General features: G+C 34.2%; 3 protein-coding genes across 4 annotated transcripts in view; 1 reads left to right on the forward strand and 2 right to left on the reverse strand.

Annotated features, from left to right (window-relative positions):
- Nucleotides 1–444, reverse strand: part of LOC108761885 (protein expanded) — a 36,550-nt gene extending 36,106 nt beyond the window's left edge. Inside the window, 1 exon segment of the mRNA XM_018508645.1 lies at nt 138–444. The gene's annotated coding sequence lies outside the window, so the exon portion shown is untranslated.
- A 4,747-nt stretch (nt 445–5,191) lies between these two features.
- On the forward strand, nt 5,192–8,303 carry Usp12-46 (Ubiquitin-specific protease 12/46). Its single transcript, XM_018508623.1, has 8 exons — nt 5,192–5,268; nt 5,906–5,986; nt 6,066–6,282; nt 6,465–6,545; nt 6,617–6,912; nt 7,020–7,157; nt 7,319–7,462; nt 7,540–8,303. Exons 1-8 carry the CDS (start codon nt 5,266–5,268, stop codon nt 7,645–7,647), a joined length of 1,068 nt encoding a protein of 355 aa, XP_018364125.1. The 5' UTR covers nt 5,192–5,265; the 3' UTR covers nt 7,648–8,303.
- Nucleotides 8,304–8,707: 404 nt separating this feature from the next.
- Nucleotides 8,708–9,900, reverse strand: RpL21 (ribosomal protein L21). 2 transcript variants are annotated; one of them, XM_018508631.1, is made up of 2 exons: nt 9,838–9,900; nt 8,708–9,233 (listed from the first exon to the last, which is right to left on the reverse strand). In XM_018508631.1, the coding sequence occupies exon 2, from the start codon at nt 9,217–9,219 to the stop codon at nt 8,740–8,742; it is 480 nt and encodes a 159-aa protein (XP_018364133.1). In that variant the 5' UTR covers nt 9,220–9,233; nt 9,838–9,900; the 3' UTR covers nt 8,708–8,739. The 2 variants fall into 2 exon arrangements, with proteins under 2 accessions (XP_018364133.1, XP_018364134.1); XM_018508632.1 differs by having other exon boundaries at nt 9,851–9,864.
- Between the last annotated feature and the right edge of the window lie 4,690 nt (nt 9,901–14,590).

The following is a 14,590-nucleotide window of genomic DNA, read 5'->3' on the forward strand; positions in this document are numbered from 1 at the left end:
AATAGCGAGGCGAGTGTGGCACGCGAATTAGCGTCGATTTTATGCGGCGAGAATTACAAGTATAGATGAATTGAAGGAGCGCGGCGCGGCGCGCCGTTCACCCGATGGAAAGCGAGGATCGTTTCGCTCGCCCTTACCTTTTCTTTCGCGGTGTCTTAGCCGATGGTCTTCACGGTCGATGATTTATCTTCACGCGAAGGGCATCTCTCGGGGCGGCGTGCGTAATCCGGTTAATCCAACGTGACACAAGAGAGACGTGCGGCGCGGTTTAGCCGCGCAACAGGTGGTCGTCAAAGGTAAACACTCGCGGATGCATTCGTATATATAATATATACGGGGCGCACCGCGCGCACAGCACAGCCACAGATTTGTCGCACGACGCGCGCTCGCGTCTCGAAAAACTCCGTCCAACGCTCCCACTCGCGGCGTTTTCACATTGACTCACAAACGCTTCCCGTATAAGAAGCCACCGCAAGCCACCCGCAAGCCACCGTCGGGGAACACTACGGATTCGAGGCGGTTCCGCGGCGGAACGATTCGCCTCCGTCAGCCTCTGTCGCGCCGACCAACACTGAACAGTGGTGAACAGTTCCCTCGGTATTCCGCGCGCGCGAACGGTATTCTCCACTGCGAATGGCCGCGCGAGGAACGTCGCGCGGTGAGAGTTTCAGCAGCGGGAACGTGAAGCGGCTACGAACGCGCGGCGCGCAATCACGACGACATTTTACACCGGCAGCCGGCGAGTGACTGACTTGACTGCAAACAGTGCGAACTGACTGACACTGGCGGCAACCACCGGCTCGCGCTCCACCATCGGCTCCGACTCCAAACTCTCTGGCTTGGTTTGGTACTCGGGATAATCAACCTCGCAAGGGATCGTCCTACATTGCAAAAGTGTTATCCAAAAATTAACATTCAAAGTCGAAAAATCACTTTAATATAGATATTTTGGATGGTCAGATATCTTGGGATTCTATGGATTTTGTACCCGACTTGGCTGGAACATGTTTGACCATTTTAACTTATTGTTAGACACAAAATACATCGGAAAACAATGTTTTTGAAAAAAAAGTTTCAAATAAGTTGTAGGATTTGAAGAGGACTGTAGCCTACTTGGGCTCAATATAAGACCTTGAACCAAAAATCTAAGTATCTCATCTGATGGTCTTCTTCAAATCCTACAACTTTTATTTGAAATATTTTTTTCGAAAATGCATTATTCTTGAGATATTTTGTGTCTAATTGTTAAAATGGCCAAACATGTTCCGGTTCAAGTTGGATAGAATACAGAATCCATTATAGAATCTTAAGATTTAACCGTCTATAATTTCAAACGTCATCTCTTGAACGTTTGTTACCAACTTGATATCACTTTTGCAATTAATATGTTCCCTTATAAATCTGAACTAAAATATCCTATACATGCAGCACACTTTGGGTCAATTTTTTTATAGCTAAATTAGTGTAGGGACTCTTCCCAATATAAGCAACATTTGGAACATTGCTGCAATGTTACTGAAATGTTTTAAAATATCTTACTGGATTTGTACTTAAAATGAAATAGATATATATATTTAAAATTTGACGAAAGCAAGAAGAAAAGTTCTAGTGCAATCCTAGTATGTTCCTAAGATATTTCTCAAGTAAAAAATTTGTTTTCTATTGCTACACTGGATTGCACTAGAACTTTTCTAGGGATGTCTCTTGGAGGTGTTATATGGGATAATAAACGGCATTCTTCAACGTCGAAATTATCTTTGTTTCTAATAAACTAATATGCTAATTGTACGAGTAAATCTTTACGTCGGCTTGTGTACAACGGCTTTTAAGTGCACTTTAAAATATTAAACTATAAGAAATTGCAAAAATAAATATTAATATTAATATATATATATATATTTGTATATTCAAGTCTCACATGAAAAACTGCTCTTTTGTTTCCAAAGCATACTACATTTGTTTACTGTTCGAACTTCAAACTTCAGACATAACGAATTGACATTTCATACTGATCACTGCTAAAGTTCGAACTGTTCGAACTGTCCGAAATATTCGAATTAGATGCTCATTTTTTTCAACTTCGAACTATTCGAATAGATCGAACATTCAACACGTTCGGATCTTTTGTTTGAGCTCTAGTATTATTATCGATTGACAATCTCTCTCGTATCCCTTATCTGTTTCTAATATCCTACAATATTTCGTATCCCTCCCAACAACACAAAAGTTGCAGCAACAATGCTGTAACATTGCAGCAATATTGCATGTTGTAGCAATATTGCAGTGATATTGCTGCAAATTCTGTGCTGTATGGGCCTTATCTGTTTCTAATAATTCTAATATCCTTAAATATATTTTAAGTTAAATTTTGTTCTTGCTTTTATATAGTTTTATATATGATATCTTTTTGAAATTATGCGCCTGTAATTATGATTCCTCATTCGAAATGTTGTATTCGACCAGTTAAAATCGTGATTAATAAACAAGATATATAGCTACACGCGGCGATTTAAATTCAAATTCAAATTCTTAAAATAGAACGAGCACTTAATTCGAGGATTTGACTTCTTAATTGTAGAGAACCTCAGAGAGAGAGAAAGAGAGAGAGTGACAAACTGATTACGTGAATAGAGTTGCAATACCGGCCACGTCCAATCAGGACGGGAGCACGTAACCAGTTTCTTCAATCTTTTCCATGCCTATGGAGTTTTGATGACCGCGCCCAATCAGAGGAGAAGCAGTTTGCCACTCTTTCCCTCTGAGACTCTCTACTTAATAGTATATTTAATTTTACGGAAAATTATATTCATTTTTCAGTGTCACAAGATTTCATAAAATTACATAGTTTATATAATAACGCTTTTTAGGCTTTCACGGGTATTATCTTCAAAGATACCAGAAGGTTTACGGGTTATCGCCGTATTTTCATCCATTACTAATGCATTAGCAATAATAGTTAAAAACACGGCGATAACCCGCAAACTTTCTGGTATGTTTCTGTAATGAAATGAAATTAAATCGACTATTCAAGAAAAAGAAAACGCAACTAAATATAAGTCCATATCACAGACGTATTAGAGATTTCCAGTAATCGAGAATGGATTGAAATGGATTGAAATGGATTCAAATTTTCAGAAATACGCATTCGCGAATATTAAAATAAATCCTTTTTAATCCGGAATGCATTTTTATTCATTTATAAAAATTACATGAAGCATATTTCTTTTAATGTAAAAATAATATCAGCTTTTTCTCTACGTACATTGCTCAATTCACAATTCTGAATAGGAAATGCAATTTTTGAATCCAATTGAATTTAATTGAATCTATAATTGAATCCACTTGAATTTGAATGGAATCCAATTGGATCCAATTGAATAAAAAAAAATGTTTTCGCTATTTATGGCCGTATTCATAGGCAGGTATTCATAGTCAGATCTTATATTCAAGACCGTCTTAAGTACAGTCTTAAGAAGTCACGAACCAATCAGAGGGCTGCATTAGCGTCTTAAGACATTACTTAAGACGGTCTTGAAATAAGAACCGACTATGAATACCGGCCATAGACAACCTTATATTTAAGGTTTCCTTAAATACAAAGTCTGACTATACGTAAATATAGGCATTAAAATACGCATTCAGATAAATAAAATTTCAATCTATTCTCGTTTATTTAGTTAACGATTGCAAATTGAAAATTTGACAAATTTAGTAATTTTTATCCGTTTCATTTTAATTGATTAAATTTTAATTTTTAATTTGTAATCTTTAATTTCGAACGTAGTTTGATACATGCTTTAAAAAGACAGAAATCCGGTGTAAGCGTAATGTATTGCATTTAATTCAAACAATATTTTTTCTCTCCATTGTAACAAAATATCGCCTCTAATATAACTATCAATAATGGCAATGCTAAAAAATCATTTAGAAATCTGTGAATGTTGTGAAATCGCATGGTCAGTAAAGTAATCGGAGTAGAGCCGTTATATTATGGTATAAGGCCCGCATGCGCGTTAGCAGCCAATGAACACGTTCAACGACCTTAAGCCCTACATACAATGGAAGAAATATTAGAACCGGAACAAATATATATTATTAAATATTAGAAAAATAAAAAATTAGAAATAGGGATTAAACATGACGTACATTGGATATAAATAAGACATAACATTTAATATTTATTTCTGTTCCTAATATCTCTTTCATAGGAACCTAGCTAATATTACATTTATCGTACGATCGACTTCTGTGAATAGCATCTAATTGTCCACGTCGCTAATTGGCCAATTCAACACAGGACTTTTCGATTGGTTGGTCCAGTAAAAAAATTACAAGCCATTGGCTGTGAATAGATATTCATATGTTCAAAAGAGATACTACCGCTACAAAAGTATTGTTAATTGGAACATATATAATAAACCGTCTCGTGTATTAATAATAAATAGAAAGTCTCATATTTTTAATTTTTCAAGGTGCTGTAATCACCAACCAATCAGAATCTCTAAACAAAGATAACTAGTTACTGACCACCTATGTACAGCTTTGGCCAAAAGTATAAAGCACCCTTACGAATTAACGTAAACATTCTATATTTAACAAAAACAAATTTTTTAAACAAATATATTAAAAAATATTATTTATTTTTATGACAATTTTAACATTTTGTTGTTTTTTTTGGGATTTTATTATTGTTTCCAAGAAAATGCAATAAGTTGAGGATTGATTATATACTTATGGCGAAGGCTGTATCTTTTTCTACGGGGAATATCACCTCCTCTCGCTACCCCCTTCCCCCCCCTTGAGATTACTTCGATATGATAGAGCTCGCAGATTTTGATTGCTTACGGAAAGCCCGTATGACGGAATCGGGACCTCGGCTACCTCGGGTTCGTTCCGGCTAATTCATCGCGAGCATCGAACGCGCATAAGTCGGTGGCCAAACTGTCCTCTACTAGGTCCATCTTACCCTTGTTATCTCATCCACCTGTCTATCCTACGCTACGATCAGTTCGGCACGTCGAGGACGCGACATCACAGTGGAATTTGTCCACGTGCGACACGTGGAACGGCGCCAGGAAGCGGCGCCGTTGCAGTGTGACGACGGTTCCACCTCGTCCCCCCTCGCCCCTCTCACTGATGGAGATGCTCTAGCCGAGTGCCGACAAATCCCGGTCAACGTCCGTCGCAGTACGATGGAGTTTACGTTGTTGCTGAAGTCCATGCTAAGTGCTTGCCAGTGTCACGCTCGCGTCATCGTGTCGTAAAATGGTAAAGTTTCCCCTTCTCTTCTTGGAAAAATTATCCTCGTCGGGAGAACAGAGATATGAACGGAGGAATTCAATCGTGTCTAGTTTTGACATTCAATTCTTCATTACGTGTTGCTGTGATTGCGATCGCTGCATATATTCTTTTGTAAAAGGAGATCACTGCATTGTGAAAATATATATTTTATTTAATTATTCCTTATGACTCGTAAACAAGAAAATAAGAAATATATCGAGGATCTTATCAGTCCATATATGTTGCTTTGAATTTGATCATTATCATTCTTTGATAGCTATGGCTGCTTTCCTTTCGGGAGATACAGTCGACATAAGTGTCATTTTATCTTCATAGAATACCAAGGAAGATAGAACAATGTTTATATTGACTGTCACTTAACGTGGAAAACATCCTTTTTTAGTTATTAAAGCATTAATGTAATTATGTATGTGCAAATATTGTAATTTTACATAATTACATTGTCATTGATTCTTATATGTGTTTTTTTATATACTTGGGTAAAATAAAATGATCTCAGCCTTCAATTTTTTATTTATATGTATACATTTGACGTTACATAACATTATTAAGATAACAATAAGTATTAAACAGTAGAATTATATGCTATTATTTATAATTTTAGGGTACAACCATATCCCAATTGGAAAGAGATATTGGTTCCGATCAGTTTCCACCTAATGAACACTATTTTGGTTTAGTCAATGTAAGTACTGTGTTATATGAAATTGATGTAGCAAAAATTTTGAATTCACTGTGTTTGTGATAAGAATATATTCTTGCAGTTTGGTAATACCTGTTATAGCAATTCAGTGCTACAAGCTTTATATTTTTGTCGACCATTTAGAGAAAAGGTTTTGGAATACAAAGCTAGAAATAAGCGAACTAAAGAAACTCTGCTAACATGTTTGGCAGACCTATTTTACAGTATTGCAACCCAAAAGAAAAAAGTAGGCTCTATAGCGCCAAAGAAATTTATCGCCAGATTAAGGAAAGAGAAAGGTGGGTATTTTAAAAGATACAGATTCGGATTTTGTAATACAGTAACATTGGATGCAATTCACTTGGCATTAAAAAACCATTTAATTGATCATTTGGAAGAAAAAATTTTACTAATTAAGAACGCTTTGAAGTGTTTGTAGCATCAAATGGGCCATACCATTGTCATAACTTCTTTTTTTCAGAGGAATTTGATAATTATATGCAACAAGATGCGCATGAGTTTTTGAACTTTCTTATAAATCACATAAATGAAATTATTTTGGGTGAGTATTTGTTTATCGCTCTTGGATGGCGCTCATAACACGATATTTACTGTCGTGATTTCACACATCAGCGGAGAGAACTCAAAGCAAGCCGACTGGAGGAAAGTGTGGGGCAGGAGATGCTGCAGGTTCGCCACCAGAGCCCACATGGGTTCATGAGATATTCCAAGGGATACTGACGTCGGAAACACGCTGCCTTAACTGTGAGACTGTCTCTAGCAAAGACGAGGACTTCTTCGATCTGCAAGTTGACGTAGATCAAAATACGTCGATCACACACTGCCTCAGATGTTTCTCCAATACAGAGACCCTGTGTAGTGACAACAAATTTAAATGCGATCACTGCAGCAGTTACCAGGAAGCTCAGGTATTAATAAAACGATATTTGATTTATCATTTATCTTTTGGATAAATCGCCTTAATCGATTATTGAAATTATATAAATTATTGAAATGTGGTCATTTTTAATTACAGAAACGAATGAGAGTGAAAAAACTACCTATGATACTAGCGTTGCATCTAAAAAGATTTAAATACGTAGAACAATACAATCGCCACATAAAAGTATCTCACAGAGTAGTTTTTCCATTGGAGCTCAGACTTTTCAATACTGTTAGTACTCATAGATATTGTTTATGAAAACATAATAAACTTTAGATAATATATTTTTCTTTCTAAATAATTTTAATTATTTCAATGATAATACTTTTAAAACTTTCAATAAATTATTTCACTGCTTAAATATAATATATAATTATGTAATTTGATTGTAGAGTGATGATGCTGTAAATCCAGATCGTTTGTATGATCTGGTGGCAGTTGTGATACATTGTGGAAGTGGGCCTAATCGAGGGCATTACATTTCTATAGTTAAAAGTCATGGATTCTGGTTGCTCTTCGACGATGATATGGTTGACGTAAGTGTTTCTGCTTTAATACCTTGCCCCGTACAAATATTTAGAAAGGATATTAATACGTATCTTTATGTCATTAGAAAATTGATGCGTCAACTATAGAAGATTTTTATGGACTCACATCAGATATTCAGAAGAGCTCTGAAACTGGTTATATCCTGTTCTACCAATCGCGAGATTGTAGTTAAAGTTTAATATGAATAGCAATTGAAGATAAGCACTCCTATACGCTAATTTCGTATTTTAACAAAGTGCGCGGTATATGTGAATTTTTGAATGTTCTAATGGTTTGTCAGATTATTTATGAGAATGATGGATATACGATGTTTGATAATGTTTTGGCTCGTAGAATATAAAAAGAGAAGCAAAAAGTAGTTCCATAATTTATCTAAATTTTTATATATAATTTTTGGTTTGTATATATAAACCAGCAGTTGGAGAAAATTGGGAAGTATTAGGCGATGCTTTATATTTATTTATGTTTAAAAGCTAGTCTGCCTTTTGAAGAGAATGAATAATTTACTTTATTACAATAACTTAAACGTGTCCATTGATATAAAGAGAAACGTTAGCACGTTCAGATTCTATACAAATGTAAAAATATGACTGAGAATAAAAATATTGTTATGAGACTGTGCATTTTGCTTATTTATCATATTAGAAGCGGCAACATAAATTTGTAGCACGAAATCAAAACCAATTGGCTTCTCTAAACAAAGTATTACCACTTTGTTCACAATAATGTTCTTAGAAAAACAATCTTATTCAATTATTCTGATTCTTAAACTGATAATATATTATGTAAGATAAATGTACCAGTTAGTGGACGTGAACCAATTGTTAAACAAAGTGATAAAACATTTCAAATATTAAGCTTTTAATAATGTGATTCTAAATTCATTATTAGAGTTTTATAAACAAATCTAGAGTTGCATATACCATTAAGTTTAATATTTAAAAATTTGTACCACTTTGTTCAACGAATTGGATCATATCCACTAATTATCCATTAACTAGTACATTTACCTTAATGTTGTGTCCAGTATGCTTGAAGAAAAAGCTAATGATAGCCACTGATTTCAATATGTTATGTAATATAATGATTAGTACAATTTTATCATAAAATTAAAATCTGTAATTGAATAAACTTTAATTATTTTAATCAAATAATTACATTTATATGTGTATTTAATTTGATGATATTTAATGTGATGTTAATTTTTGACAGTATTAAAAATAACGTAAATCTTTACTTTGAAAATTTTAGTTTATTTAATATTTTAAGCAATAAATTCATATGGAACAGGTGCAAGCAAGATAGGCGCTTCACGTCCTGACACAATGTGAGCTTTAGAAGGTTCAGCAGGCTGTCTTTTGAGTTGGACGCGAACGTTCGTCTTCTTTGCCTCCTTCCTGAGCCTCTCGTTCTCCTTAACGCGCTTAAGGAAATCATCTCTACACTTGGAATGGCTCAAGTGCTCGATGCGCACGTTAATCCTCTTGGCAATGATACGTCCACGTACTCTCTTGTTTACAATCACTCCCAGGGCATGTGCTGTCACGTTGAACACACGGCCAGTCTTGCCATGATAGACTTTGTACGGCATACCTTTTTGCACAGCACCATTTCCCTTGATGTCCACGATATCGCCGACTTTATAAGTCTTCATGTACGTAGACAGGGGAATAGTTCCATGTTTACGGAACTTGCGGGAGAACAAGTCCCTTGTACCACGTCTATAACCCTTTGAATTGGTCATGGTAATGTGTTAAACTGTAAAAAAAAGGAACAAATATGCAACCGCTGAGACAAAATCACAATATAACATGGAGGACTTAAGATTCTTTAAAAAAAAAAACATCAAATATTAATATGAAATTTGAATATAATTAAATAATTATAATATTGTAAATTCAGGCTGAAACCGAATATTTTTACTCAATTTTAATATTCTCATACGTCGTTTGCAGATCTTATTCCATATAAGAGTGGCTATTGACCTTCGTTTGAAGGATCCATAGAGAATTCTAACCTAACTCGAATGTTCCTACAATTTTTTGTGCAGCTCTAATGACAAATAACATAATATTTCATGACTTATGTGATAATTTAGGCAATGAAAAACATGATTTGTCGATAGCAAACAATATTATCAGATGAATTCCTACGTGCGACGTGTAATGTGCAAAATGCACGTGGCTTGACGCGAGTATAGAATCAACAGAGTCTGAAGTCTGAAGTTTTATATTCTCTCTAACCAAAGTAAAAGCGGTCATATAACAGCAAACAAAAGTAGATATTTATTTTCGGTACATAAAAGAAAAATATTCTAATTTGGCCTGGATTTTAAATAATTTGAAAATGTTAACAAACGTACATAGACAACTCACGTCTACTGTCGTTACCACAGAAGAAAAGATACTCTAGAGGGGCGACACAGTGCATACAATTTATGCGGAATCAACATTTCGGAACGCGCGTGACGTCACATGATCCATAAAGGTAAATTTTCACGAGCTGGGGCTCTATTCTTGAAAAAAAACGTATACGAAACTCTAGGGAAATGCTACAGTATATGTTACGTATACTATAGTATTTCCCTAGACTTTCGTATACGTTTCTTTTCAAGAATAGAGCCCCTGTTCTAACCAAAGACATATAGGCCCGTATTCAGAACGCGCTTTTATCGATAAAAGCGCATATTTATCTCTGAAATTCTATAATATACGTGACGTAAAGTATAGTATGTTAGCGTGCTAACATCATTGTAAGCGCGTTCTGAATACGGGCCAAAGCGTTTTCGGCCAGGCCAGGTTTGCACCAACCTGGGTTGTTAATGGCGTTTTGTGCTCTCCTATTGGTAAAGCGAGTGACGTCAACCAATAGGAAAGATTTATCCAACTCAGATTGGTGCAAACCCGATCGGGCCGAAAACGCTATAAGTAATGTATCAAATGTGGTCGATAATAATGAGAGAGGTCCGTGGGAGACGGCACCGACGAGACATTATTAAAGACCGTCAATCCTCGGCAAATTTTCGGCGGTATAAAAAGGGCCCCAAGGGCCCGAAGGTAATTCAAGAACGCTGACATTATCGACAATTGATATAAATTTGCTATTATTAACATAAATATTTGACTCATATATTATTAAATTCATGATTTTTTATTATAAATATACATACTTGTAAAGTTGTAATATCCTATATATTGCAAAAAAAACACAATTTTTTCTCTGCAATTATCATCTTTATTGATAATCAAACTTTGACGGGAGGATCCCGTTTGCCTACAGTTCTGATTGTATACACCACTCATATCAACTGGTGCCTAGTAATTTTTTACTGTTTTGCCAATGAGATAATTTTATTTTTAAATTGGCCAATCAGCGATACATGTGTGCAATAGCCCTCCCGCGAACTTCCGTAAGGATGTCGGTCTTTAATAGTATCTCGTCGGTGGAGACGGCCAATCCCCCTCTCATTCTCTCTCCCATTACACCATTGAATGGAAAGAGAAATGGCCGTCTGTCACGGTCCTTCTCTCTCATTCCTATCGATCATTTTGACACACGGATCGAGCAGTCCATTCTCTATATTTTTGGAAATATCCATCAGAGCATCACTCCCATCAGAGAGAAACCTGAGAGCGGCCATCCCGGCCTTTTTTCTGTAATGCTTCTAACTCCCTGTACACTAACGACACCAACGTCCATTTTCGAGCTGCGAGAACTACGTACCACGTCCATTTTCGAGATCCCCCTGTCTTACCGATAAAATCGTATCGTCGAAAGTGGACGTGATACACCACAAATTATAGATGCGAAGAAAAAACTATTTTTCAACATTACATTGATAAATAAATTTACATTATGATGCTACAGCTACGAATTGCAGATAAAGATAATATTATACATATATGTGTATTTATTATTATTAGAGGAGTTAGAAGCATTACAGAAAAAAGGGATGGCCGTTTTCAGGTTTCTCTCTGTTAATATGTAAGTGGTCAGTCAGGTCATATAAACAAATGTATATTTACTAATTGATATTCAACATTTCTTACAAGGGAAGTTTCACAACTGTCCGGAACCTATTTGATTCTCCATAAAATATGTTGTTAAATACGAAAATCTAAGAGACGTATTTTTTTATACATGCCCTAACTCATATTTAAGGGGTTAAACACCTCTTTCAAAAAAACGGTATTTTTCTTTCGAGGCGAATATCGTCGGAAGTATAAAATCTAAAATAAGCGCAGTGACTTCCACGAGCAAGAGACGTCCTATATTTATTTTTACTATTTCACCAGACTGATTCTTTTCCACGCAGTAATATCTGTCATAAAATTCCGTAAATGCGTATGGAACTCGTAATAAAACTCGCACAGCAGATTCAAGTATAGGTCTTTGGTAATGCCAAGAATTACATCAGGAAATTTTAACAATACTATGGTCAGTTTCCATTCTTTTTCGTGCTCTAATGAGATCGGAACTTCTTGTAAGCGTTGTCGCAACTCGTCCTTCGCAATGTTCGCCGTTCTGGCTCTGGTGATAGAACGAATTCGAGTTAAGTTAAAGCATGGAATACAGTAAGTAAACGGCTGTATTGCCTTTATCTTCTAACATTTTATCAAATGAAAATACATACTCGTCATTTCTATCATGTAGTAAATCGGCTTATTTTATGCAACCGTATGCCACGGATTCTTGGGCTGCCTTTAGCTTTTCTTGCGACAATACTTTGTCGCGTTCTTTCTCTTTCAGTTTCTGCAATGCTCTCTTCAAACCTAAAGTACACATAAATTTACAAAAATACAATTAAATTTGTAAAAATAAAATAAAAGTATCAAACTAACAATTAAGATCGCTTTGTTATCTTCGTCTAAATAATTCGCTAAGGCTCACAGTGTCACCGGATTTGGTTAAAAATTTTTGTTGTCTTAACTTGAGATAACACAAATTACGTTTTTTTATGCAAATTTTTAGCCCGTTTTTACCAAACATAATTACTAGTATGTAAATATATTCCAAAATCTCTATAATCATTATTCACTAGCAATTATAGTCTTCGAATAGATTTCAAACTTTTCAATCACATATCGTTGAATTAAGATTTAATTTAGTAAAAACGTGCTAGAGAGGCCCTCCACCACCCCCGCCGATTTTATCGGTGGTCCTCTTTTCTTTGTAAGTATACTCACCCTTAAAAAAACAAGCTATTACTAAATTTAGTAGTCTGTTTTTGCAGGTAAGTATATTTTTAATTAATTTTTTTATTTTTATTTGTTTGTATTTTTCGATAATCATAATACAATAATTTTTTTTATATTATCTTTTATTGTAATAAACTTATACAATTCAATATTACAATTATAATAATTGTTGAGAATACAATGTACAATTATAAATGCTGTTCAAATTATAATAAAAATGATAATATAGGAGTATAATTAACAAATTTTAACAATGAGGGATTATACGAAAATACATACAATAACATAAATTTTTTTAAACTAATAATTTAATAAACATAACTTATTAATATGGCGATAAAAAGTCATTAATATATTTACGACAGCACTTTCATCGCTTTCAACTATCGCAATAAATTGATCATGTCAAGATCCCTCCGCCCTGTGGTACGCGGGTTAGTATTCGATGCAAAGAAAAGAACAATCTTCATAGTGGAGAGCAAACTCAATGGCTGCGTTCAGCAGAGAAAGCAGCTTTGCAACTATTGTAAAATTCTTCAATATGATTGGTCTTACCCTTAGTTCCTCATTGGATTTAAATGTACAAACCAATCATATTCAAGAATTTTACAACAGTTGCAAAGCTGCTTTTTCTGCTGAACGCAGCCAATGTATTCCGATTCCGAGTCAAATTCACAAGATCCATTTGCAAAGAAAAGTTAAGCACCCGTCAAATACTAGTAATCTTGTTATAGGAGGGTGTGCATTCCGAATGTTTTTCAGACTACTTACGATAGTAATAATTTGAGTAATATGTCAATTGCAATTACTATTTTTATTGCATCTTTAATATAATACTAAATTTTGCGAGAAAATATGTTCTTCCATACATCACTAAAAATCATCTCTTATTAAAAACAAATTGATAGAGTGATTTTTTTACGGAATAGTGGTTACGAAGGAATATATTTAATAATAATAAAATACATGCGTTACTGTAATTTTTTATACGTATGGATACAAGTTTCTCGGGTACCAACTGTTCGAGATAAGCCGAACCCGATAAGAACGGGATTTTAAAGAACTGTACTTTTATACCAAAAAAATTATTATATAAAATTTAACAATTTTTATTTTTCCATATATTTTTCAAAAATTTTAATTATTAATATCCCGTTAATATGAGGGTACCCATTGAACTTATCTCGAATTTTTTGTACCCACACATATTTAATTAAATTCATATAATCACGATAACATTGTTAAAAAAATATGAAATATTTTATAGTAAAAATTATCTAAGTCGACAAAGACAAAAATTTGTTAAATATGATCTCATAATATCTACATGTATTTTATCATAAAAAATATACATATAAATTAATAATAAATAATTTTCTGGAATGGCGGGATGTCCAATATCTAAAAATGATTTTAAAAATAACAGTTAGAAAATTAAATATACACATTCGTAACCACATTTTTGTTAGAGCAATCATCGAAAAATAAGCAAATTGTTTGTATAAAAATTAAATTTATTTACTTAATAATTTGGATTTAAACAAGTAATCATTATATGCATATATCTATATTAATCATATATAATAAATTCTATTTATTATTAAGACTGTTACTAACATTATTATTAGTGGGAGAACATTTGATAAAACAAAAAATGCGACAAAAATTGTATGCTAAAATATACCACTGAATTATAATTTCGCAACTTGGCTTTAAAATATATAGCAATTATATCATTGATTCATTGACAAAATTATTACTTCCAGAAACTGCAAACGAGAAAACTCGGGATTAATTCTGATTCTGTATAAGAATCTCCGGACACCAAACTAGACTTTGCGAATGGACTTTACGAAAAGCGACGAGGAGTAACTCTCCATAATGAAAATAATTTCGACTTTCCATCGGTACAAAGCA

The sequence above is a fragment of the Trachymyrmex cornetzi genome, unplaced genomic scaffold (assembly GCF_001594075.2).
Source record: "Trachymyrmex cornetzi isolate Tcor2-1 unplaced genomic scaffold, Tcor1.1 scaffold270, whole genome shotgun sequence".
Classification (NCBI taxonomy): Eukaryota; Metazoa; Arthropoda; class Insecta; order Hymenoptera; family Formicidae; genus Trachymyrmex; species Trachymyrmex cornetzi.

Bases quoted from the DNA above. Each gene is read 5' to 3' on its own strand.
- Usp12-46 (XM_018508623.1), top strand. The intron at 6,546-6,616 runs GTGAGTATTTGT...TTCACACATCAG, and splicing joins CATAAATGAAATTATTTTGG to CGGAGAGAACTCAAAGCAAG. The intron at 7,463-7,539 runs GTAAGTGTTTCT...TTATGTCATTAG, and splicing joins TCGACGATGATATGGTTGAC to AAAATTGATGCGTCAACTAT.
- RpL21 (XM_018508631.1), bottom strand. From the start codon at position 9,219: ATGACCAATTCAAAGGGTTATAGACGTGGTACAAGGGACTTGTTCTCC.